We start from the raw sequence: 23,531 nt of genomic DNA, 5'->3' as shown, positions 1-23,531 counted from the left end.
TTTTTGGGCGGCGGGGGCCGGGAATGGGGTGTGTGGGCCTGTGGGTTGGCAGTGGTACACTTTGGATCCCTCGATCACGATTTCGAAATATGCTCCCCATCTATCTATTGGCACTGCAGACATGGAAAGAGGAGACACCCACATAGACTATGGAAAGCAGTCCCCAATAAAACGTTGGAATTTTTTCTTAAAAAATAGCAGTCCCTACCTATCTCCTTTTTTTTTTTTTTTTTTTTTTTTGTGTCCAAGTGGTAGATTCAAAGGGGTTAATAGGAAATTCGGAGGAACTGAATAGTCATCAATCAAACTAGACAGATAGATGCCTTTGCTCCCATTGATAAATATTTTCAAAAAATTCTAAAGAAAAATGCAGGCCAAGGAATCAAGTATTCCAGAGGTGGTTAGGAGTCCTGCCCCCATCTGCTTCCACTGTAAATGTAATAGCCCACATCACCTGAAAGACTATACTATACTCTCAAGTCTAGTCTAGTTGTAGATAATTGGACAATTAATGGGGTACTTCTCTCTACCACTTTTTTATCAACTTCTCTCTACCACTTGGCGACCAATTTTTCCTACTCCACAATTTTTCAATCCACCACCATCTCAACGACAATGACGTCCATCCGACATTCCAAGTATGTTTTTTTTTTTTTTGGGGTCAACCATCACAATTTACTCTGCATCTCCTTCTACTCTTAAGTCTATCCTAGAAGGTGATTCAATTGAACAAAGAAAAATTAATAGAGATTGAACTATCTCCTTCTACTCTTAAGTCTATCGTAGAAGGTGATTCAATTGAACAAAGAAAAATTAATAGAGATTGAACTATGAAATCATACGAGTGCATTTTATGCTCATGTGAATTTGAAGGAGCTACCGTATAATCTAACAGAGTAATATGAATTTGAAGAAATAAGATAGATCGAACCATTGGCTCTGTTTGGATTGTAAATTATTTGAGATATTTTTACTGTAACACTTTTTGTGATGTGATGTATGTGAGATAAAAAGGTAATTGGGAAGATAAAAAGGTGCGTTGAAAATTGTAATGATGATGTAAGCAAATAAATTTTGACTAATAATTCTCTATCCAAACAAACCCATTAATATTGGGATTGAACCATCGAACAAAGCCATACCACACTCCAATCTATAGTATATTTATTTACTAGAGTAGCATCCCGAGGTTGGAAGACTTAACCAATTCCTTCAGGTGGCGTTTGGTTCGCGTACCATTGAATCAAACACCAATTTTTGTACCAGTGAACCAAACACCAATTATGATATGGAGTTTATTCCATTCCTTAGTTCAGATACCTTTTTACCAAACGCCCCCTCAGTCTCTCTCACGACTGACTAATCAGCTGAAGTGCTACTAAATCGGCCCTTCGTCCGCGTTTACCAAACTTCATTTCCCCTCTTCCAAGCCCTAATAAAGATGCCCAATCTTCCGCGGGAGCTCATCACCGACATCCTCACCCGGCTGCCCGTCAAGTCCCTCCTGAGATTCAGGTGCGTATCGAAACCATGGTGCAGCTTGATTGATAGCCGTAGTTTCATCAAAATGCATCTGCTTCAGTCCAAAAAGACTGGCTCAAATTTGTTCCTCATGCTTGGATTCTTGGGGATTTATTCTGTTGAGTTGGATTCGCTCGACGCTGCCAATAGGCTTCGCCCGCCATACTCCGCCTCAGATGTATCCAACTCTTGCAATGGCTTGATCCTTGTTTTGGCTAAAATCCCTTTTATTTGGAACCCCTTCACTCGAAAGTACAGGGAATTACCGGCTACTCCGGTCGAACAACCGGTTGATTTTGAGGTTGGTTCTGCTTATGTGACTCATGGGTTTGCTTATGATGCTGTGAATGATGATTATAGAGTGGTCAGGGTTGAGGAGTTTAGAGGCTTTGATTCGGAGTGGATTAGGTCTGAGGCGAAGCTTTATAGTTCTAAGTCGGATAAGTGGCGAAAGATCCAAAATTTCCCTTATCAGCTTCCTTATAAGCGGGCCTGGGGTGCTCATTTGAATGGTGTTTTGCATACGGGAGTGAGAACAGGGGATCTTGGTTACTTCGACTCGTCGATTTGGGCTTTTGATGTTCGGACTGAGCAGCATTATACCTTGCCAAAACCGGATTTTACAGGTACTGATCTTGAGTTCACTGTGGAGGTCTTGGGTGGTTGTCTGTGTTTGGTTCGTCCTCGAAAGAGGTATCGAACGGATGTATGGATAATGAAGGAATATGGAGTGAAAGAATCTTGGACTAAATTGCTAACAATCGCGCCTCCACTCGTTGAGCGGTATATTACCATTGGCCCGTTGGCTTATTCAAGGAACGGTGAAGAGGTTCTCTTAAACCACGACGATAAACAACTTATTTGGTATGATTTGAGAAGGAAGACTGTTAGGAATGTCTCTGTTGATGGTTTGCCATTTGTCTTTTATGCTGAGGTATGTGTTGCAAGCCTCATTCAGCCTGATGTCTCCGGAGAAGGGGATGAAACTGAGGAGCTACGCCAACAGGAGAAAAGTAGAGTGAAAAAAAGGTAAGTTGTTTCAATTGTCTAGAATTGTTGTGCTTTCTTCCGAGGCTATTCTTTCTCTTAAATACACATTTGCATGAACACACAGAAATATTACATATCATGTATACTAGGGCAAATTTAGTTCCTTGTGCTCTTCTTGTGCTTTAGGCTTCGTAAGTGTGGCAGCATGACTAGTTGAGATTTTAATGATTACAGGTCTGGTTTTTTTCCCCACTGGTAATTACGGATATGAAGAAGCTGTCTGCTTCTATCTTTGTTAAGTCTTGTTTTTATCTCTCACACTGCATCTGTAGGCCTCACGCCGCATGCTTAATTTTCGCTTTGTTCTACTAGGGTTGATTTCCTGTCAGAGGGATTTAAACTGGTGCTATGAAAAAAATTGGCAGCAACTGGAGCGAACCAAGCTGGTAAGGTGTTTACTATTACACGGTATAATAAGTTTTGGATGCAATGATGACGTTTTTGAGATGATTGAGAGGGTGTTAATTTTATCATAACTCGGTAGATTTTCCAGACACAATGTTTGTTTTGCATTGAAAGAACTTTTTGAAACTAATTTATTCTCAGGGAACTTGCTGAACAGATGTGACAAGTCTTTTTCATACGGTTTTTCATGGATTGATGAAGTGAAGACACTGAAGAATAATGCTAGTCGTTTTCTTATGTAATCTTGAACTTTGTAGCCTCTTGTTGTAAATATGCACCTGATATCTTATTTTAACTGATGTATTTAGCTTTGGACTACTGAATACTATATCGATTGTGCGCTGTAGCTAACGCTAGGAATAATTATGCAATGCAACGCTGATGTTTTTAAGATGATTGAGAGGGTGATATTTTCATAATTTTTCCGACACAATGTTGTTTTGCATCAAAAGAAAGTTGGGAACTAATGCATTGTCTGGGAACTTGGTGAACAGATGTGAAAGTGTAGTTCATACAGTTTTGTACGATTGATGAAGTGAAGACAGTGAAGAGTAGTGCTAATCGTTTTGTTATGTAGTTTTAAAACCTTTTTTAGCCGCTTGTTGAATATATCCGCCTGATATCTTGTTTTGGCCAATGCATTTAACTTTGGAGTAGTGTGTGTGATATTAATTGCGTGCAGTAGCTGACACTGGCGTTTGTGTTTTTGCAATTTTTATATATCAAGGGACATGCTATAGTAAAATGTTGGTGATTCTAAGCTAAGAAGTTAGGTTGTGTTGCAAGGTGAAATGATCATTGATTTATGATGATCATCTGGAAGGCAGTTTGATGGAATGAGCTTTGTGCTATTTGTGGTGACTGGACAGAGCAGGTTGTATAATTAGGGCTTTAAAGAAATCTGGAACATGGCTTCACTTGGCATCAACGTTATCAGAGTCCCACTGTGGTATACCTGAACGAAGAAGAACCAAGACCTTGAGGTAATTCTCTGTTTCGACTCTCTTTGTTGGTCTCTTTAGCGTGTAGATATATTCTTTAAGAGTCAAATTATGTGTGAATGGGAGGCAATTTTGATTTCGCAAGATTGACAGTTTTTTGAAATTTTTTTTTTTAAAATAATAATAATGTTTTAGCAATTTTTGGGATTGGAAAATGTTTTTGTGAAGCAACAGGTTTTTTTTTTTTTTTGGGCAATTAATGGGGATCTAGACAGGTCTTGGCCATTCTAAACTTGATTTTCCCTTCTTATAAGGAAGCTGGTCAGGGAGAGCCCACACCGGAAAATGATGTTGGTCAGGGAGAGCCCACGCCAAGGGAAAGATGTTAGGTATATATTATTGTGTATCACGCGTTGCACTGTACACCATATACTCTGCGGAGGCAATGCAACGTGGCGATTTATCCACCATCTCAACCAAATGGTAGTGGATCATTTCTTTGGTAAATTGTGACGATTTTCAAAACAATCATAATACGAAGTTTGAAGAAATGACCTACTACCATTATGTTGTTCCGGGTGAATGGTAGGTGATTCGATAGATGACGCGGTCCCCCATTGGTTTGGATTGCAGCAAAATTTTTACATTTTTTGTAAATATATTTTTAATTATTTTTTTTAATCTTTTTTTTATATATATATATACACACACACACACACGGAATGTTTACATTATTTTCTTTTAATAAAGACTTTTACAAACTAACAATTTAGTTTTGAAATTTGAGAATCGATATGGCTCTCCTGACAATTATGTGGTTCAAACAAATGAATGATTATTGAGTCAAAGTGGCAAGAAGTTTGATAGATACTTCCTAAGCAAATGGGTTCTTGGATTGAGAAATCAACGTTGAGAGAATCATTCTCCAAAATGGTACGACAATGCTCGACCCTGGATTAATCGACGAGCCTTAATGTGATTATTGGACATTGGAGGCTTACAAAAGGTTTAAAAAAAAAAAAAAAAAAGGGTTTGCAACTCCAACAAAGATGAACGTCATTAATAAAGAAAAGAAAAATAAATTCAAAAAGCAAAAAAGTGCGAATGGCATTGAGGCCATCCGGTTTTGCTAGTTGCAACTTTACCTTTGCAAGATTCGGGGGGTTCATTTTTGTTCCCTTTTCCGGCAATGACAATATTTTTTTTTTCTCTCGGGAGAATAGTTTAAAAAGGTTGTGTATAAAAGATTAGTAAATATATGAATCTGATTAGATTAAAGGTGTGTTTTGATATTTTTTTTTAGATTTCTTTTCTGCAAGTGGGGTTCAAATCTTTAACCTATGGCTCAAAGGAGGACTTAATCATTTTTTGATGGTGACCGAGTCAAAATTCAGTGGTTTTTGGGGGGTAATTTTTTTTTTTTTAACATGATAAATTTTATTTTATACCCATTCTTACTTTATATTAAGTGAAAGGGATGCATCTAAGGGGATAAATGGAGAATTCGAAAGAGATTGAAATGCCACAGAACCAAGTATCCGCTATGAAAATTTCAAGAAATTTTGGACAAAAATATGGATCAAAGGATCGAATTTCTTCGTCCATGTCCGAGAAAAGTTTTAAAACTCTCCTATCCAACAATTATTACTTGTATAATTGGTTGTTTCCAAGGATTAATTGAACCGTACAAAAGTTCATGAATGAGGAGAAAAAGCAGAGTGCCCACTGCCCACTTCTGACAGCTAGTAGATTCCGATTAGAAGTTTGTGGTAGGTACTTTTTATGTCCTTTAAAATTCAGATCCAATAGTTGTCGGGTAGGAGGAAGTGGCAGTTGGAACAGTTGGGTGGGGTGGAAAAGTTGTTGAATTTGGGTACATATTCTACCCGATACACAAATTTGGGTACATATTCCAAACAAGGACTTAGGTCCTGTTTGGATAGCAAATACTTTTTCGTGAACATATTTTCTTATCACCTTTTTATCTCACGTATATCAAATCATTATAGTAATTTTTCTACAAAAAAATCTAGAAATATGCAATCCAAACAAAACCTTTAGTTCTTGTTTGGATTGAAGTTATTTATAAAAAATTTTTTTAAGTTTTTCGTAAACATATTTTTAATCACTTTTTTTTATTTCACACATATCAAATCATTACCGTACATTATTTTTAAAAAGAATTGAAAAATGTAGAATTCTACATCCTATAGCGGTTCATTTTCCAAGCATCAGGCTTGAGATTCTATTGGCTATTTTTGAGACTTGCCCTCCGATTAACTTGTCCTTTTTCTCGTGTAGATTTTCTAATTGAGTTTAATTCTTAAAAGGCTCGTTACATGAACTTGCACAAAAAGCTAACATCTGTATTCGATACTGCAGTTTATTTTTATTCTTTAGCAATTTCAACTTTTTTTTGTTTTTAAAGAAAACTAGTCCTTGTCTAACCAAATATGAATATCCCCAATACATAATTAACTAGTGTGAATACCCGTGCTACGCACGGTGCTGATATTATTGAAAAAAATAAAATGGTGAACAACTAAAGGTGAAAAAATTGAACCAACAAAATTTAAATGTAATATCTGTTTAACAATAGTTTGAAATATAATAGAATGTGTATATCATTCAAGAACTGTCTTTTTTCGAAAGATGGATCCCGAAAAAAAAATTAAAATTTATATTAAAAAAGGGAATGATATATTTCTACAAATGAATGCAATTGAATGTTGTTAAAATGAAATACTTACAAATACTAAGCATTCGATTTGATAATCTTTCTTGAAGGTGCGAACACTCTTCACACCAATCCACTTTTAGTACGAAAGTCAAAATTGATAATTTAATTAACTATGTTGAATTTTGTGGAGTATGTACTACAAATGAAAATGCACGATCTTTGACGATATAAAAAACTGTATATTTACCATGATCACGCAAAAGTATTGGTGATGCGGATGGTTGCCGAACTTGAAGAGAGGCAATATTTTCATTTCTTTGATCGAGAAAAAATATATATATTAAATCAAAAATAAATAATTTTTTGTATTTATTTTATGTGTAGTAAGTGATACATTGTATGAGAATTGTTAACAAAAAAATACAATAGTTAATATAGAAGTAGCATCAATAGAATTTAATACAATTGTGTTGTAATCAAATGAAAATTACGCACCAATAGAATCGTTATTAGCACTCATGGTTAATGAAGTAATCCCTATATAAATATATTTTGGTATATGTAGACCCCCCAAATCCCGCAAAACCAATTACCACTTATTGAAAACAAACCAATAAATGCACTAAAATGCCTCCCATCTATACCTCAAATTGCACTTTAACCCATGAATTTTGTGCGAAATCATCCCTCTAATTGCTTTTGTCCTTTTCGGTTTTTTCACATGTCGCTAACTGCTTCATTCCCTCTGCTATCACTTGTATATTTAAAATCAATTTTTAATATTAAATAAAAAAGAATGTATTAGTTTATAATATGTTCATAATATAGATAAATTATTAAATTTGGAAAAGGGCGTATGTTCTTATAGGCTTATTTTCTTTTTTTTTTTTTGGGAAAATGAGTTTGTTCTTGTAGATTTTTTTTTTTATTTTTTGGATACAGAATTGTTTTTCAAAGATTTTGGTTCGTAGTCCCTACTATGTTTAAACCATCTTTTAATATCCAATTCAATATTGTCTTTTAATTTGGCAGCCTCTATAATTTTTAATTTATTCTTTTGGTTTAAGTTCAGTTAGAATTCCCAGATTTTTTTTTAAAATCACTGTCTTGAGTCAGGTAGAGCGCCGAAATATGAGTCAGGATTATTTCTTTTGTGCAGTTTCCTGATATCTGGTATGATATATAATTATGTCCCTTGGGTTTTTTTTTCATATAGATATCGTTAGGTCTTTGGCATCACTACTGAACATTATCCAAGTTTAGAAGGACGCGTTTTTTCTAATCCAGTGGATGCAAAAATACAAAAATATAAAGAATGAAGGTAATATTGTGATTCAAACTCTAAAAAGTAGGATACCATCATTCAAGAAGTTTCATGCCTTCTTTAGCATCTCAAAAAGATGCAACATAAAACAGTTATTTGAATGTTAATAAACTCTCTTTCTACCAATTTTGAAAGGCCAACCATTAAAAGTGAAGTGAAAATTATTGCAGTCAATGCAGAGAGAAAATGATAAAGAAAAGAAAGGCTAGAATGCAATTTTGCCAAAAGAATTTCTGACGAAATTAAAAATTAATCCAATTTTAATAATGGGAGTATAGTGCCTTAGTTATTAGTAGTATCTGAATTGTTTTTCTCTAATTATAAACCATTTTTAATTATTTTTTATTATAAAAAAATATATTTTTTTATTTCATGCACGATCATTTTTGGAATAAAATTATGAAAATAACTATCGTAACACCTTTTTTATGTGATAAATGTGCAATAAAAAATAATTAAAAAATTTCAGTAATACAAACAAATAAATTTTATAATATACAATTTATGTTAGAAATAGTAAAACCCTCAATCATGAATCTATACCATTCGCAATTATATAAGCAAGCAATACCTTATGTTAGAAATGCGATTGTGATTTTGTGTTTATATTTTATCTCACTATTGACTATCTTTGCTTTACAGTATAACAATAAGCAAACAACCGTTCATAGGATTTTGTAAAAAAATTTCAGAAATAATGGATGATCAGAAAATCAATGCAATATCATTCATGATAAAAAGCAAAGCAAAAGCAAAACATACTTAAAAGGCAGAGGGGACTGACCTGAAAAATTAAGTTGGCAAGAATATACTTCCAATTCTCCGCAAGAAGGTTGAGTTCTGCTAAAGTCTCTGCACATAATATCTTCCATTACTGCTCATAAAATAAACAAAATCAATACATTTACAAAATGAATAGAGAACAAAAAACAAATAAGAAAATGAGAGAGAGTGGGGGGTGAGATAGTGGGATAGTGGGAATAGAGAATTTGTAGGAGTGGTTATAGGATGAGTTAAGATAGTGGGATAGTGGGAGTGAGATAGTGGGAATATTGATGGGTGATAAGGTGGGTTATAACCCACTACATTTTATGTATTAAAATAAATACAAAAATCTAGAAAAAAGAATGAGAAATTTAGGGGTCATTGAGAGGGTTTCTGCTAAAAATCCCTTCCTGAATACATATAGATATAGATATAGATGGTGTTTATTTATTTTTGGCCCTCCCACGCTAACTATCATAGAATTCAATCACCGAGGAGGGCTGTTTTAAACTCTGATCTTGACAGCGATAGAAGTTTTTTTTGAATTAGAGAGTTCTAAAACTTTCTTCTTTTGGTTAATGGGCTTGGCCCGTGGTTTGGCGTTTGATTATTTGAAGAACCACGCTTTCAAAGTTGAAAGCACACAATTGATTTTAATAATTGGTAAAACCACAAAAAAAAAGATAAAGAAATCAATAAAATACATGTGTTATTGAAATAATAAATGGTGAATCATTGATTTTTTTGGGTCAATTATCAATAATTTAGGTCCCATTTGGATTGCATTTTTCGTCATTTTTATTAAAAAATTATTGTAATGATTTGATGTACGTAAGAAAAAAAAATTATAATAAAAAAATATGATTACGAAAAATTTGGTATTACTCTACTCATACGTTATGACATTGGTACGGTCTAATTGGGCTGGCTCGTGTAGCGGTCAAGGCGAGCCACCTCCTCGGGTAAGATAAATGCACTCGCACACTCTTTGAATTTTTTTCTTTGGTTGAATGCGTCGTTCAGTTCTAAATAAAACATTTATATAAGCAAACTACTACACTAGTAATATTTTACAGATGTAACTAACCTGGGCCGGCCACCGCACTTTGTAATGTCACGGGGGTCCCGCTGCTGTCCCCAACAGATTGCGTACTACTAAAGCAGGCCAGTAGGCCACAGCTCCAACAATAAGCAGCGGCACGTGTAGCCCTACACGCCTCTTTTTCGTCACAATCCCGCAACCACCCATCCCATCCCATCCCATGCCATCCCTTACTTGGCCACCCAAACCGAAAGCACCGCTCCGACCTACCCTAACATGGTGGATTGTTTCTCCGTCAGGCTGAAGCATATCATCCCCTTCAATGTCTCCTTCTGTGTGCTCCACTCCTCTTCCCTTACCCTCGCAAGTCCCCAGGATGCCGAATCTCCCCTGGGAGCTCATCCTGGACATCCTCTCCCGTCTGCCGGCGACATCTCTCCTGCGATTCAGATGCGTTTCTAAGCCATGGCGCTCTTTAATTGACAGCCCTGATTTCGTCCAGATGCACCTGCGCCAATCTCAGAAAGCCGCCGGCACCACCAATCGAAGCCTCATCCTTGGGTTTCTGGGAATCTATTCCATTGACTTGGATTCCCTCGACTGCGCCCGCCCTCTCAGGCCCCCCTTTTCCAGTTCTGATGTGTCGAATTCCTGCAATGGCTTGGTTCTTCTCCTGGGTCAAAATCAAACGCCTTTTCTGTGGAACCCATGTACCAGAAAATACAAGACTTTACCCGATTCCCCTCATGAATATCCTCCTCCTGGGATTCCTGTGGACTACAACGCTTTGTACAAGAGGTATGGGTTTGGCTATGTTGCTCAAGACGATGATTATAAAGTTCTTAGGGTTGTCGAATTTCGATCTCCCGATTCCACTTGGATCGGTTCTGAAGCTAAAATCTATAGCCTGAAAACCAATTCCTGGAGAAGGGTTGATCATTATCCTTTTCCTCTCCCCCGAATAAGAGGGTGGGGTGTCCATGTTAACGGGGCTGTGCATACAGTCTTATCGCTCGACAACTATTACCAAGAAATTGTAGCTTTTGATCTGAGGACTGAAAAGCACTATACGATCCCAAAACCGGATCTTTTGCTTGAGAACGTTGAGTTGAGTGTGGATGAAATGGCTGGGTGTCTCTGCTTGCTTGTTCGCAAAAAACGCAGGATTAATATATGGATCATGAAGGAGTACCATGTGAAGAGCTCCTGGACTAAGCTTTTGTCGATTGCTCCTCCTCTTATTGATGAGCATTGTTCTCTTATTAGCCCTTTAGCTTATTCAAGGAGGGGCGACGAGGTTCTGTTGAATTGCGATGATGAAAAGCTTGTTTGGTATGATTTGATGAGGAAAACTACTAGAGACGTTGATGTCCAGGGTTTGCCTTTTAGGTTCTACGCCGAGTTTTTTGTTGGAAGCCTTCTTCCTCTTGAAAATGGCTGTCGTGGTGGTGGTGGTGGAGAGGATGAGATTGGCATCACGAGAAGGGCTACTAGACAAAAAAATACAAAGGTGAACGACACCCGGAAGAAGAGGTACTAATAAAATGGAGTCTAATGTTACTAAAGTCTTGGTCGCGTTATTTAAATGTAATTGCTGTTCTGTTTCCATTGAATTTTCCACGGGTACCAATATTACTACTATTTTTAACAGCCTTTTGGAAATACTAAGGTCAAAATTATATTTCTTTTGGAACTCCCGATTTTACTTCATGTGAAGGTAGATCTGTTCCGGATTTTCAAGACTTAGAAGGTAGTAAAAAATACCGTCAATTTACTTTTTTTTTGGGCTGGTGGATGAGGGGTGCTATGAATTTACTTCTTTATCCAAAGCTGCTAAATTGGACATAAAAATATATAAGAATAACTCTTCTTTTCTTTCAGATCAATCTGCACTGTGAACTTTGTCACATGCTTCATTTAGTCTTTAGCTGAATCCTGAAACACGGATTTGATAAGGTTTGGGATAGATACTGGATGCTGTGACAATTTCACACTGGTGGTATTACAGCTGATATAGCTAGGTCACTGCCCTCCTTTGACCTTCCGTAACATATCCGCCCCTGATTGCTAGTTCTTGAGTAAAGACCAACAACAAAGTATAGGTGAGATGCATGCAAGAACAAAAGGGGGAAAAAGTGAAGTTCGCATGTAGCTAGGATTATTGACTTCAGAATATTGAAACTTGTTAAACTGGTAACTGATCAGTGGGCACAAACAGAAAAAAGAATAGCAATAAAGCCCTGAAGAACAAGTCAAGTATTTGCATATGAACAAGTGCATAATAGAAGGTTAAATTTTTCTTCCTCTATTTGCCTTCCTCCTCCTAGTGGAAGCAAAAGTTTATATGAGTTCTCTTTCTCCTCCTATTGGGTAGCTCTTTTTGGTGATTATTTTGTTTGGGAGCGCTCATGTTTTCAGTTTTTACAGCTCATAAAGAACAGATATCTGCATTAACCTTCCTGGTCAACTCAAGATTGGTCATTACTGCCTCATTCCTTTGGTTTTAACAAAGAAGGAAGAGAAAGGAGGGGGGGGGGGGAATTTACTGTCTCTACAGAGAATCTTTTGTTTCCCATCCCATTGAAAGAATATGACCTTTGGCTTAATCTTACTTACTTTGTTTCTCAGGGATGATTTCCTGTCGAAGGGATTTAAACTGGTCCTTTAAGACTCCAGCTATGGATGTTTATGGAGCCAAAAATAAAAGTAAGTTCTTCAGCAATTTTATGGGAGATTATAGCATCTGTATGAGCCGTACTTTTTGATCTTTACTAAAGGAGTTGATTAATAGTTTTTCTCTAACAACAACACTGTAGCAAAGACTAATTCTATATCGTTTATTGTGGTGAGTTACTATCTGATGAACCTTGTAACTTTGTGACAATAGTATTGTTACTGACAAAACTTATAATGCTCTCTCAGAAGAATATGTTCTATAATGGCACAAAATCTAGCAGACAGTTTAAGGACAGAGAAAGAGACAGGTAATAACTCAGTCAGAATTTTGAACCAGTTTTGTTCTTGTTTGTGTTATTTTAATGAAGTGCATCTGCACATTCCTGACGGTCTTTAAATATCTGTCTCTGAAATATGTAGAATTATGTAGCAGGAGTGCGAATAGTTTCTCATGGAAGCTGCTAAAATGGATTTTCTGATGCTTACGATCCTCAATTCATTTGTTGATGTCTCTAGTCTGAACATGCTTCTTTCTCCTTTCTGCCTTTTCAATTTAGAGCTGAACTTTCTGTCCCTTTGAGGATTATCCTTCGGTTATGCTGTATTGAATTTCATGATCTTATGCTTTGGGAAGGAGTGTCAGCTGAGGTGAGCATCGTCTCTGTTTCATACCTCTTTGACTTATTAATGATAGGAATGGACAGTTTTTTGAAACTATACCCATGAGGGATTGGCATGCACTCAGAATTCAGAGCAAGCAAAGGCTGAAAGATAAAATAAACAAGAATAGAGTTTATTAGATGCACGAATAGAGTTTATTAGATGCACGAACTTAAGTTGTGATGTTCCACCGTATTGCCCTTGCTAGAATCTTCATGATCAGTCAACGTCCCAGCATTAGTTTATGGATGATGTGCCTTGGTTGTGGCGAGCTGTTCTTGGCATTGGATTCACAATCATAGTGGATATGGGTATAGCTTTTGGTCATGTCATTCGTGACTACAAGATGCTTAGATGCCATCTTTTAGGATTTTACTTGTAGATCTATGTTTAAAAGACTGTTTTTTTTAAGAAGGGAAGGTTGTGCAGCTGAATAAAACTGTGATGGTATGCATTCTCACCTGGAAATTACACGGTTCTTGAGGGCCTTTTACTTTTGTTACTTTCTTGCTGGGATATTGTTGGAGTTGATTATGGGTGTTGCACAATTCCAGGTTTGCTTGATTTCTTGAGCTTGTTTGTTATGTTGGTGGGTTGGATTGTTTCTGGGTGTTGATGCGAAGGATGTGTTGAGTTGCTGGAGCTGGAAGCCAAAAATTAGAGAGGGATGCTTTCTGAATCCATGAGCAGTATTTTATTGAATGATCAAAGCATGAGCTGATGATTGTATGATGCTAGATTTAGTGGTGTTCTGGTTAGAGCTGTTGTGGCCGTGAAACCACTTTCCATCATTTTCGTTGTAGTTGCTGTTGGGGTTTGCTCATCAACATTATCTTGAACTCGAGAGTAGTTCCTGTAATTAGACTTTTTCTTTCTGACCTTAATGTTCTCCATGTCTGTGGACTGTGGGGGGGGGGGGGGGGGGGGGGGGGGGGTTTAAAAAAAAAAAAAATTTTTGATGTACTTTTCATATGGTGAAGTTAAAAACTTTAGTTGTATTTTAAATTTGTTTGATGAATTTCTCTTTTTTCTCCATTTTTACCAACATGGATCCTACAAATTTCAACTCTCCTAAAAATTTAACTCATTTCCAATGTATAGTTAATTAAACTTCAAATGCAAAGTTAATGATATACACTCCAACGTCAATAGATATTCTTCCTGCTTAAATAGATATGCTCTCCAATCCATAGTTGTTGAATTTTAGATAAACACATGTTACAGTAATTAATTATATTTCAAGTAATTTCTTATCCGAAAACGCTCAAGTTCAAGTATATTCCGGTGCATGAGTGTATTATTTATTTATTTATTGAATAGTACACTTTTCATGATCCAATGCACTAGTTTAAATCTACTAGTTATTGGATATATAGACGGCACAAGAATAGGCAAATAAGAAAAAGTGAGAAGAGGAAAATAAATACATGGAATTTTTAATATATAAAAGAAATATTATTTGCACTCCCATTTTTTTTTAATAACATTTTCACTATTATTTTTATCACGTGATTTTTATTTACTAAACTATATAATACAACAAGTGGTGAGAGTGCAATTAACCAAAAAATGGTGTGTAAAGAAAATTTTCTTATATAAATAGATCCAAAAACAAATATCTATGAGCTGATTGAAAATTTAAAAAAAGCCCAAACAAGTCCTCTTGTGCGTACGTGAAATTCGTGCGCTCAATCCTATTTGGGCCCAAACAATACTATTTAGTACAGGATGATTCGATTTCGACCCAAACAAGATTCTGACACAAGTCAGATTGGTCCCACTTGCATTATTATGAGTTTTTCAAAAAAAGTTCTTTTTTTTTTTTATTAATACGATGAATTCTATACCATGGCTGCTTCTACTTTAGAGGGAGGATGATTTAAAGAAAATCTAGGGGAGATCTAAATAAGTCAGGGGAATTCGGTGAATCATCACAATATTCTTTTCTTTTTTTTTTTTTATTTTGTAACAAAAGCTCCCAAAAACTCTAATCCAAACTCGGCTGGCTTATAAGATGCTCTACAAGTCGGCAGCGCGCATGTTAAAAGTTAAAACCATCGCTCGCTGATTCAATTTCCATATGTACATGTGTATTAGTTTGATATGTCAATATCTTATATATTTGTGCGTGTTTATATATATATATATATATTCCCTCCGTCCCATTTTAATAGTCCTGTTTTCCTTTTTCGTCTATCATAAATTATAGTTCATTTTCTAATTGAAAAATGTAGTTGTATTTTAATTTTTCTAAAATAATTTTATTCAATATAAGTTGTTGTTACTATAAACTTATTCCATTTAATAAGAGTTGATTCTTATTTTACCATCAATTCAAGTTTCCATAAAATTGTACTCTAATTAATGTGAGAGTATTTTAAGAAAATAGCTACCTAAATTGATTGTTCCAATAAAATTAATTACTTTTTATTATACTGTGTGAAAAAAATCTGGACTATCAAAGTCAGACGGAAGGAGTATATATTAACCCAACAATGGCCTTATAGTCGTCAGTCCCATAAGTTCTTCTAATACGAGAGGAAAAAAAGCTGTTGGATAACATCATATTTTTGTTTTTATTAGGCATAAAAAAAATAAATAAAATAGGATTTAGAAATAATTATCCAAATTCACATCAATCCCCAGAACCTTAAGCGTTAAACCACCCTACAAGAAAACTCATCAATATCCAATGTCCACAATAGATATATATATATATATATATCATAATTGTCAAAATCGCGATCCGGATCGTAGGATCGTACGATCCTACGATCCGGATAACCAAAATCGATCCGGATCGTATGCAGAGTCGCAAATCATATTAATTTTTTGCAGGATCCCATAGAATCGTAGCAGGATCGTGCAGGATCGTGTAGGATCGTAGGATCCTACAATTTTTTTGTAAATTTGTGAAATACGAAGCTCCATTTTGCAAATAAATGAAAATATTTGTGATATATTTGTAATTTATCAAAGAATTGCAACCTTTAATTGCAATTAATAACTTTTGGTAGGATCTTACGATTCTACGATCCGATCCTGTGAAACTAAAATCGATCCTACGTAGGATCCCGATTTTACAAACCTTGATATATACGTAGACGTAGATAGCCAACATCGGAATGGGGATCAGTATAAAAAAGGAAAACAGGGTCAGACAGGCTGAGAGTAATAAATCATTAAATAAAAAACGACACCTACGAGCAAGTAAGCAAAACGAGGCGCGTGTGATAGCGATATGTATAACGTGGAAGATAGAGAAGAGAGTGAGACCGTCGTAATCGTAATGCGTTGCGGCAAAGCAGCAATCAGTCCTCTTTAGTCATTTCAACTAATTCCTAGGTCTTCTAATTCCTCTTTTCTCACTGTTCAGTGGTTGCGGCTGCGCTAGTCCTCTCTCTCTCTCTCCCTGGCTATGGGTGAGGTCTGCTCAGTCCCTTCTCATGATCGTCAATCGTTATCACCTTCCTCTTCTTTCCTACACACTCACACATTAGTCCCTACTCCACCACCCCGCCTCCTTGCAGCTTAGCTTTTCGTCCCATGGCCTTTCTCCTTCAGATTTATTGAATTCCGATTCGGTGGGTTTCGGTCCATCCCCTTTTTTCCCTTTCTTTTCTTTTTGTTTTGGCTAAAACCTCTCACCTCCTTTCCCAAATGTCCTCTCGTCTCGAAACCATCCACAATTGGACCGTCTCCACCACCACCGCCGCCAATTCCATCAAGCGCAAGCTCGACGACTTTCACAGCGACTCTGATGATTCCGACGACGACGACTTGTTCTCCCTAGGAAACTCCTTCTTCCCCGCCTTGGCCAGGATGCGAAAAGACCATCTTGCCCCTTCCTTCACCTGCCCCCGTCCTCTTCTTCCCTCCCAACCCTCCCGATCATCTTCACCCTCGTCCTCGGAATCATCAGCTGCCGCCGTTGCCTCCTCCGATGAAGACGACTCCAGCGGCGGCGGCAGCAGCGCCTCCTCCTCCTCCTCCTCCTTCTTCGCTCCTGGACTCCAGTTCTTTGTACGGATGCTCTCCGGCGGTAAGACGCTCGTCATCCACGCCGATCCTTCCGACTCCGTCAAGTCAGTTCACGAGAAAATTCAGTCGGTCACCAGAATTCCTATCGAGGAGCAGAGGCTAATTTACCGGGGGAAGCAGCTCCAGTGGGAGCAGTCGCTGTCGGAATGTGACGTCCAAAACGACACCGGCTTGCAACTAGTCAGCCGCATGCGCAGCACTAGGCATCCCAATGCTTGGCACTGCGTCGACGATATGTTATCCAAAATCTTACATCTTTACAAGGGCGACCGGACCCGACCCGTGGGGCCTACCGTGAAATCGCGCCTTGCCGAATTCCTCAACGACATTCCCCAGAAAGATGAAGACGTAGAATCATCCATCTCTTACCTCCAGATATTCCTTTCGTCTTCTGTGCCTGCCGCCCTGGTAATGCTTTACTTGTCACCTGTAAAGAGTAATAGAGATTGTGCTGATGATTGCATTAAGCATTTCATCCAGAATTGCAAGACCTTTTGCAAGGGACAGGTTTACGGGCATTTGGCTCACTTAGTTTTAGAGTTCTGTAAGTTATTGGGTAGGGGAGCTGGGATTGAGGACCCTTTGTACAATACTTGTCGTAGTTGCTTAGGTTCGATGGTAGAATATGTTGGCTTTGGGGGCAGGGAGACTAAAATGTCCAAGGATGGAGGTATTGCTGTCATAGAGATTTTTCCATTTCTTCGTGAGTTGGCGGGTAGGTTGTCACAGGACTTAGCATCGAGTTTAGAGTCAAGCACAGGTGGTGGACCAGCAGTAGGTGATGTGCTCGATTTTGTTGCCTTTTCATTTCCGATAAGGAATACAATTGCATTTCACTTGGGCATTAATAGGCGCCGTGCAGCTGCTGGTGGTGGTGGTATTGCTGGGCAGTGTAACGTTCCATATTATGCTGATGAGATAAAATCTCTGCGTGTAATTTTTGATGATTTGTTGGGGAAGATGGACCTATGCTTAAAGAAATTGGAGGAGCATTTGGCAGCTGCTGAGAAAGGGAAGGGAGAGCATCTTTTACCTGGTTGGTGCCAGTATCTTACTATTTTGAAAGAACTGGGTAGCATATCAAAATTGTACAAGGGTGCTGAGGAGATATTTTGGACGCATATGGGGCAAAGAAAGGTGGCGTTATGTTATCTGGTTCTCAAATTTGCAAAGAGGAGTGATGATAATGATTGGATTACTGACCATAAGGAAGTGACTAACTTTGAGGTGAGGAGGCATTTAGCAATGATGTTACTGCCTGAGGTAAAGGATGATTATGAGGAGCTGCATGAGATGCTTATTGATAGGTCGCAGTTATTATCAGAGTCATTTGAATACATTGCCAATGCAGCCTCTGACTCATTGCGTGCTGGCTTATTTATGGAGTTCAAGAATGAGGAAGCTACTGGACCTGGTGTGTTGCGGGAGTGGTTTTTCTTGGTTTGTCAAGAAATCTTCAATCCTCAAAATGCTCTCTTTAAGGCTTGTCCAAAGGATCGCAGAAGGTTCTTTCCAAATCCAGGTAAGCTTTTATTGCATCTTGAGCATTCTTAGTAAGTTTGATAGTTCCTTGTGCTGAAGTCTGACATGTTTGTGATAAATTGAAATGACATCTGGTTGTTGGTTGACATCACTTTTAACATTTTGGATGACTGGTTATTTATTGTAAACTGGTACAATTAACCATCTCTTGTTGAGATAGTCTAATCTTTATTGGATCCATAGTGCATGTTTTGCTGATGTCTGTTTCATGTCAACTCCTTTTTTCGTCAAACTTAGGTTATCTGTTTGAGGTGCTGCAATATGTGGTTGAGGCCAACAACTGTTCAAATGTGGCACCATTTGGTGTTTCATTTAGCTCCTGGGTACTTGATGCCAAACCGCTAAAAATGTTGTCCCTTAAAAAAAATCCTAAAATATTGCTCGCTAAATTTATAGCAGTTTATTATTCTGAGTGCTTCCATTTGGATTACACCACACTTGCTTCCCAATCCCCCCTCCCCCCCCCCCCCCTTCCCACCCAAAAAAGAAAAAAAAAACTGTCTTCATCTGATGCCTTTATTTGTGGATATCATAAATTTGAGTAAATTGAGGGATTCTTATGTCGACTTACACTTCTCATCCCATGTTACACTTTGATGCTAATACTTTCACTATGGTGGAAGACTGTTATTGCTGCTTTATGGAAAGGTGCCTTCTCATTTTTGTCCTTCCCTTAAAGTTACCATACTGAATGTTGATGCTTCCGTTTTGCCTTTTCTTTTGTTTTTGCTTCCCACCTGACCCAGGTATTAGGGATAGACCTTATTGGGTTTTACGTGAAATTTAGTTGAGTTGAGCAAGTCCTTTCTGTTTATCACCTTTCAGAAGGTAAAAGGCTTTGATGAGATGGCTGAAAGAATCAAAATGATCTAAATCGTACTTGTTCTGCAATCGCAGTGGTAACTGTTAACGTATAGATGATATAGAATCCTCCAAATGGATTGAGTGCTTTCAAGCTGCTGCTTTGAGATTGATTTCAATATATATTATCTGCTTAACAATGACTGGAAAAGTATAGCTTAAGAACTTCCTGTTTTGTATCTTCTCTTCTCCCTTTCCGTCATGACTTTCTCAGTTACTTTCTTCTCATCTTATTATGGTAAGGGTTTATAAGCTTGAGCAGAACCTTCATGTGAGGGTAAAGTCCTGATGAGACAAACTCTTGAAGTTAAGAGACCCATGATTAGTGCTAAGCAATTTAACCCATTATTAGAGAGCTTAGAGCATTTAACCAAGCAATGCTTGCTAAGCAAACATTGAGTAATTCAGATCCCTCCTTCATTCTATCCTCAAGGCCAAGTATTGCCGTGAAATCTTGCCTTTTTGAACCTAATGCTGGCACTAGACAATTTTCTAACAAAGTGAAGCATTTTAGCAGCTTGGGATTTAATGGTTTGCACTTTTGAGATGTATGGTTTTGGCAACCCTGAGGCTGTGCTCATTATGGGGAGGGATGGATTGACACATTGTGGATCCATGCACTATAGCCTTTTGATATTCACCAGTTATTATTAAGCATGTTCACCAAGAGAACTATAGAGAGTATAGTATCCAATTGAGGAAAATTCTTCAGGAATATGCAGTAGACCTTTATGCTTACACTACAAATTGGATGTGGGATAATATGGAAGTCTAACACTGTTTATGTCAATTTGTTTTAGTACTGATGATGCCTTCTTGAAAAACCAGCTCATAGAGTCTTTCTGGAAATAATCGCCTAACACGAGACTACCTTTGGATGTGTCATGAATGAAGTGCTCTTCTTTTTGTTACTTCACAGTGAAAAACTTCTGATTGTTTAGCTTAAGTGTAATTGGCCTTGTCAAAATTACTTTGTTACTTGCATTTTCATTGAAAATGCAGATTTTCTGATGGACTGTTGGTTGAAGTTATATGTTCCTCTATGCTTTTAGCACATTGGAAAAGATATTTATATGACAAGGTCATTTTCATTGCAAGAAAATTAATGCTAGTCATTTGTACCATTTTCTGTTTGCAGCATCTAAGGTGAACCCTCTGCACCTTGATTATTATAAATTCTGTGGCAGAGTGATAGCATTAGCGTTGATGCACAAAATACAAGTGGGCATAGTCTTGGATCGTGCATTTGTCCTGCAATTAGCTGGAAAGGATGTTTCGTTAGAGGACATACAGGATGTAGACCCGTACTTGTACAATAGCTGCAAGCAGATACTGGAGATGGATCCTGAGGTTGTGGATCAAGATGTTCTTGGTCTGACATTTGTTCAAGAAGTTGAAGAATTGGGCACCAGGAAGGTTATTGAGCTTTGTCCTGATGGGCAAAACATTGTTGTGAATAGCAAAAATAGGAAGAAGTATGTTGATTTTCTCATTGAGCATCGCTTTGTTACTTCAATTTCTGAGCCTGTAAGGAAATTTGGTGAAGGTTTTTCCAACATTATGAGTGGCTCAAGCATTCACATTCACAAATCCTTTTTCCAAAGCCTGGAGCCTGAAGATCTTAACTGGATGCTACGTGGGAGTGAAAATGCCATTTCTGTGGAAGACTGGATAGCACATACAGAATTGAATGGCTACAAAGATACTGATCCTCAGATATCCTGGTTCTGGAAGGTAGCACTTGTTTGATTCCTCTGTGTTATCTCCATTTTCTGATATTTAGAGGTATCCATTCTTGGTGCTTTTGCTTTTTTAATGCTAAGTGCACTCTTTTTTGTTACTTTACCCTTTTCTTTAGAGTGATAGTTACTGTCCAATATGCTTGTAGAAACAACGGTTGAATTTCCTGCTTGTAGTGGTCTTGGTGTCCCTAAATTGCTGCGAGATTTCATAGATGAAAGGAATTGTACCTCTGATGGTTATACGTGTCATTAGACCACTCTAAAGTTGTCATTAGCTGCTACATGGTAAAGGGAGCCTGTCTTATTTGTGTTATAACATTGGCTTCTGAAGTGAGTAGGAAGTGAAAGGTTTTAAGAATGTTTTTAGGATTTTATTCATTGTCTTGCCTCTTCTATTGTTGAATATCTAGATCATTAATTATTTGTTCAGCTATCATTTTGATGTATGAAGCAGTGACTTTTAAAACTCGCACAAATTTGCATTCATCTACTACTACATCCTAATTCCAGGTTGTGGGAAACTCTTTAATTTGGCTTGCTTGTATGTATTTGTGTGGACTGTGGTTTACTTCATGGAAATTCGGAGATGGTTCATATATTATTCTTTTCAGCTCATTGAAGTTTTTTTGGTTGTGCATCCATTTCAATGACTGAAGCTGTCATCAGGTGGCTTTCTTTTCCTCACACTGTTCACACATATTTCTTTATATATGAACAAGATGGCAGCCTTATTTATACTTGATTACCGTGTTACTTGCAAAGCAAGACCGTCGCCTTCCTGGTAAAATCTCCTGGAAAAGTGTTGTGTATTCCATGCTTTCACCAAGTTATAGAAACTGCACCAGCCAAGCATGGGTATGCAAACTTGGCTGGAATTAACTGGTGGGTGTGGGTTTGTTTTCATAGGGCACTATGGTGAGTCGCTGCCAGTCCAAGTAAATGTGTTATATGCAGATAGAGGTTTATGTTTCATAGACCTTGGAGGGTCAGGATAATAATGCAATGACAAATGTAGACTAATCTGCTTCATGTTACTTGTGGTACTCTAAATGTCAATTTCTTCTCAGCTTGTTGTGCTTGTGTTTACAGTAAGCTTATAAAGATGAACTTAAAGTTTTGGAATCAATTCTTGACTTATTAACATACGCTTAAAATGCAATTGTTACAGATTGTTGAACAAATGTCAGCTGAGCAGAAAAAGATTCTTCTCTTCTTTTGGACCTCAATAAAACATTTACCTATTGAGGGTTTTGGTGGTTTGGCTTCTAAATTATACATTTACAGGACTCTTGAACCTAATGATCGCCTGCCTTCCTCTCATACCTGCTTCTACCGATTATGTTTTCCACCATACCCTTCTATGCCCATTATGCAGGATCGGCTTTCTCTCATCACTCAAGAGCATGTTGGTTGCAGCTTTGGCACGTGGTGATAACTGGAAATGCTAGGACTTTGAACTGCACATAAAGATCTTTAGCCAGCCTGTACAGAATATAGAAATTCTTCTTTTTGTTCTCATCTCAAGGTTTGGAACTTTGGATGGAGGTGTTGTTCCAATTCTGTCTACTTCCAGAAAGGTTGTAATTTGGTGGTCTCCTCATCCATCAATTGTTTATATTGATATAGTAAACAATAAATAGTCAAGGCTGAAAGGATTAAACATCAACTGAATTTTTGGTTGGTCCTGTCTGAGCGTTATTATCCTTGTTTCTAGGCGTAGAGATCAAATCGTATTGTTTGCTATTTTCTTTGTTATTAGACTTGGGGATCAAATCGTCTAACAAATTGGGCAAATTGGGGTTTCTGACATTTAGAAATCAATGTTTTCGTATTGAGGAGCCTTTGGTTTGATAGCTAAGGTTGAGATTCTGGACTTGAAAAAAAAAAGTTCTGGGCTCAAATTCCTCTTTTCCCTCCTCATTTCTTAAATCCTACCTCTTTCTTGTTAAGGGGAAAAAAAATATAGTGTCTTTCTAAATCATTCATGTGCAGGGAACGCCTTGGACCTTTTCTCATTTGAGAGCCAATGAAAGCTTTCCGGCCGCCTCGAAGGTGCAGGGGCGTGTCGGAGGCTGGTCGTTTGATCTGTGTTCAGCTAGCTTTCCTGTGTCTAATTTTTTTTGTTTCAAAGAGACACTGTACATTTTGGGTGGTGCACATAGAGATGTATGCAGACCTTACATGTTTCTATTGTACCCGATTATCGAAGGCTCTCTCTTTCTCCTGATGCGGAAAGCGGACAAGTGTTGGCTGAGAAAACAATGCATGATTCAGAAGCCGA

General features: G+C 37.5%; 3 protein-coding genes across 18 annotated transcripts; all 3 read left to right on the top strand.

Moving 5' to 3' along the window:
- The first annotated feature begins 1,236 nt into the window (after positions 1-1,236).
- Positions 1,237-4,555, top strand: LOC113709003 (F-box protein CPR1). Of its 10 annotated transcripts, none has more exons than XR_011820995.1 (4): positions 1,241-2,550; positions 2,884-2,957; positions 3,851-3,959; positions 4,236-4,555. XR_011820995.1 is itself a non-coding variant. In XM_072064778.1 (3 exons), the coding sequence occupies exons 1-2, from the start codon at positions 1,442-1,444 to the stop codon at positions 2,921-2,923; spliced, it is 1,149 nt and encodes a 382-aa protein (XP_071920879.1). In that variant the 5' UTR covers positions 1,241-1,441; the 3' UTR covers positions 2,924-2,957; positions 3,134-3,372. The 10 variants fall into 10 exon arrangements, 4 of the variants coding, with proteins under 4 accessions (XP_071920881.1, XP_071920880.1, XP_071920879.1 ...); XR_011820994.1 differs by having other exon boundaries at positions 4,232-4,555; XR_011820993.1 differs by having other exon boundaries at positions 3,763-3,959.
- Positions 4,556-9,884: 5,329 nt separating this feature from the next.
- LOC113707764 (F-box protein CPR1) lies at positions 9,885-13,948 on the top strand. Of its 4 annotated transcripts, XR_003452328.2 has the most exons (5): positions 9,886-11,261; positions 12,357-12,434; positions 12,651-12,712; positions 12,825-13,052; positions 13,619-13,948. XR_003452328.2 is itself a non-coding variant. In XM_027230076.2 (3 exons), exons 1-2 carry the CDS (start codon positions 10,051-10,053, stop codon positions 12,394-12,396), a joined length of 1,251 nt encoding a protein of 416 aa, XP_027085877.1. In that variant the 5' UTR covers positions 9,885-10,050; the 3' UTR covers positions 12,397-12,434; positions 13,619-13,948. The 4 variants fall into 4 exon arrangements, 1 of the variants encoding a protein (XP_027085877.1); XR_003452327.2 differs by lacking the exon at positions 12,825-13,052; XR_011821103.1 differs by having other exon boundaries at positions 12,825-13,948.
- Positions 13,949-16,350: 2,402 nt separating this feature from the next.
- On the top strand, positions 16,351-22,935 carry LOC113707722 (E3 ubiquitin-protein ligase UPL5). Of its 4 annotated transcripts, none has more exons than XR_011820884.1 (4): positions 16,351-18,627; positions 20,647-21,293; positions 21,862-21,916; positions 22,419-22,520. XR_011820884.1 is itself a non-coding variant. In XM_072064314.1 (4 exons), the coding sequence occupies exons 1-3, from the start codon at positions 16,725-16,727 to the stop codon at positions 21,898-21,900; spliced, it is 2,538 nt and encodes an 845-aa protein (XP_071920415.1). In that variant the 5' UTR covers positions 16,351-16,724; the 3' UTR covers positions 21,901-21,916; positions 22,419-22,935. The 4 variants fall into 4 exon arrangements, 3 of the variants coding, with proteins under 3 accessions (XP_071920415.1, XP_027085814.2, XP_027085815.2); XM_072064314.1 differs by having other exon boundaries at positions 20,647-21,242; positions 22,419-22,935; XM_027230013.2 differs by lacking the exon at positions 21,862-21,916 and having other exon boundaries at positions 20,647-21,242; positions 22,419-22,935.
- Positions 22,936-23,531: the final 596 nt, after the last annotated feature.

The sequence above is a fragment of the Coffea arabica genome, chromosome 9c (genome assembly GCF_036785885.1).
Source record: "Coffea arabica cultivar ET-39 chromosome 9c, Coffea Arabica ET-39 HiFi, whole genome shotgun sequence".
Lineage (NCBI taxonomy): Eukaryota > Viridiplantae > Streptophyta > Magnoliopsida > Gentianales > Rubiaceae > Coffea > Coffea arabica.
The sequence above is the reverse complement of the archived record's forward strand: the minus strand, read 5'-3'. Positions and strand labels throughout refer to the sequence as shown.

What these genes read in the sequence shown, in the direction of transcription:
- LOC113709003 (XM_072064778.1), top strand. Translation starts at nt 1,442, where the DNA reads ATGCCCAATCTTCCGCGGGAGCTCATCACCGACATCCTCACCCGGCTG. An exon ending in AAAAGTAGAGTGAAAAAAAG is followed by an intron (nt 2,551 to 2,883) that starts GTAAGTTGTTTC and finishes TTGTTCTACTAG; the next exon opens with GGTTGATTTCCTGTCAGAGG.
- LOC113707764 (XM_027230076.2), top strand. Translation starts at nt 10,051, where the DNA reads ATGTCTCCTTCTGTGTGCTCCACTCCTCTTCCCTTACCCTCGCAAGTC. An exon ending in AACGACACCCGGAAGAAGAG is followed by an intron (nt 11,262 to 12,356) that starts GTACTAATAAAA and finishes TTTGTTTCTCAG; the next exon opens with GGATGATTTCCTGTCGAAGG.
- LOC113707722 (XM_027230013.2), top strand. Translation starts at nt 16,725, where the DNA reads ATGTCCTCTCGTCTCGAAACCATCCACAATTGGACCGTCTCCACCACC. An exon ending in AAGGTTCTTTCCAAATCCAG is followed by an intron (nt 18,628 to 20,646) that starts GTAAGCTTTTAT and finishes TTCTGTTTGCAG; the next exon opens with CATCTAAGGTGAACCCTCTG. An exon ending in AGATATCCTGGTTCTGGAAG is followed by an intron (nt 21,243 to 22,418) that starts GTAGCACTTGTT and finishes CAATTGTTACAG; the next exon opens with ATTGTTGAACAAATGTCAGC.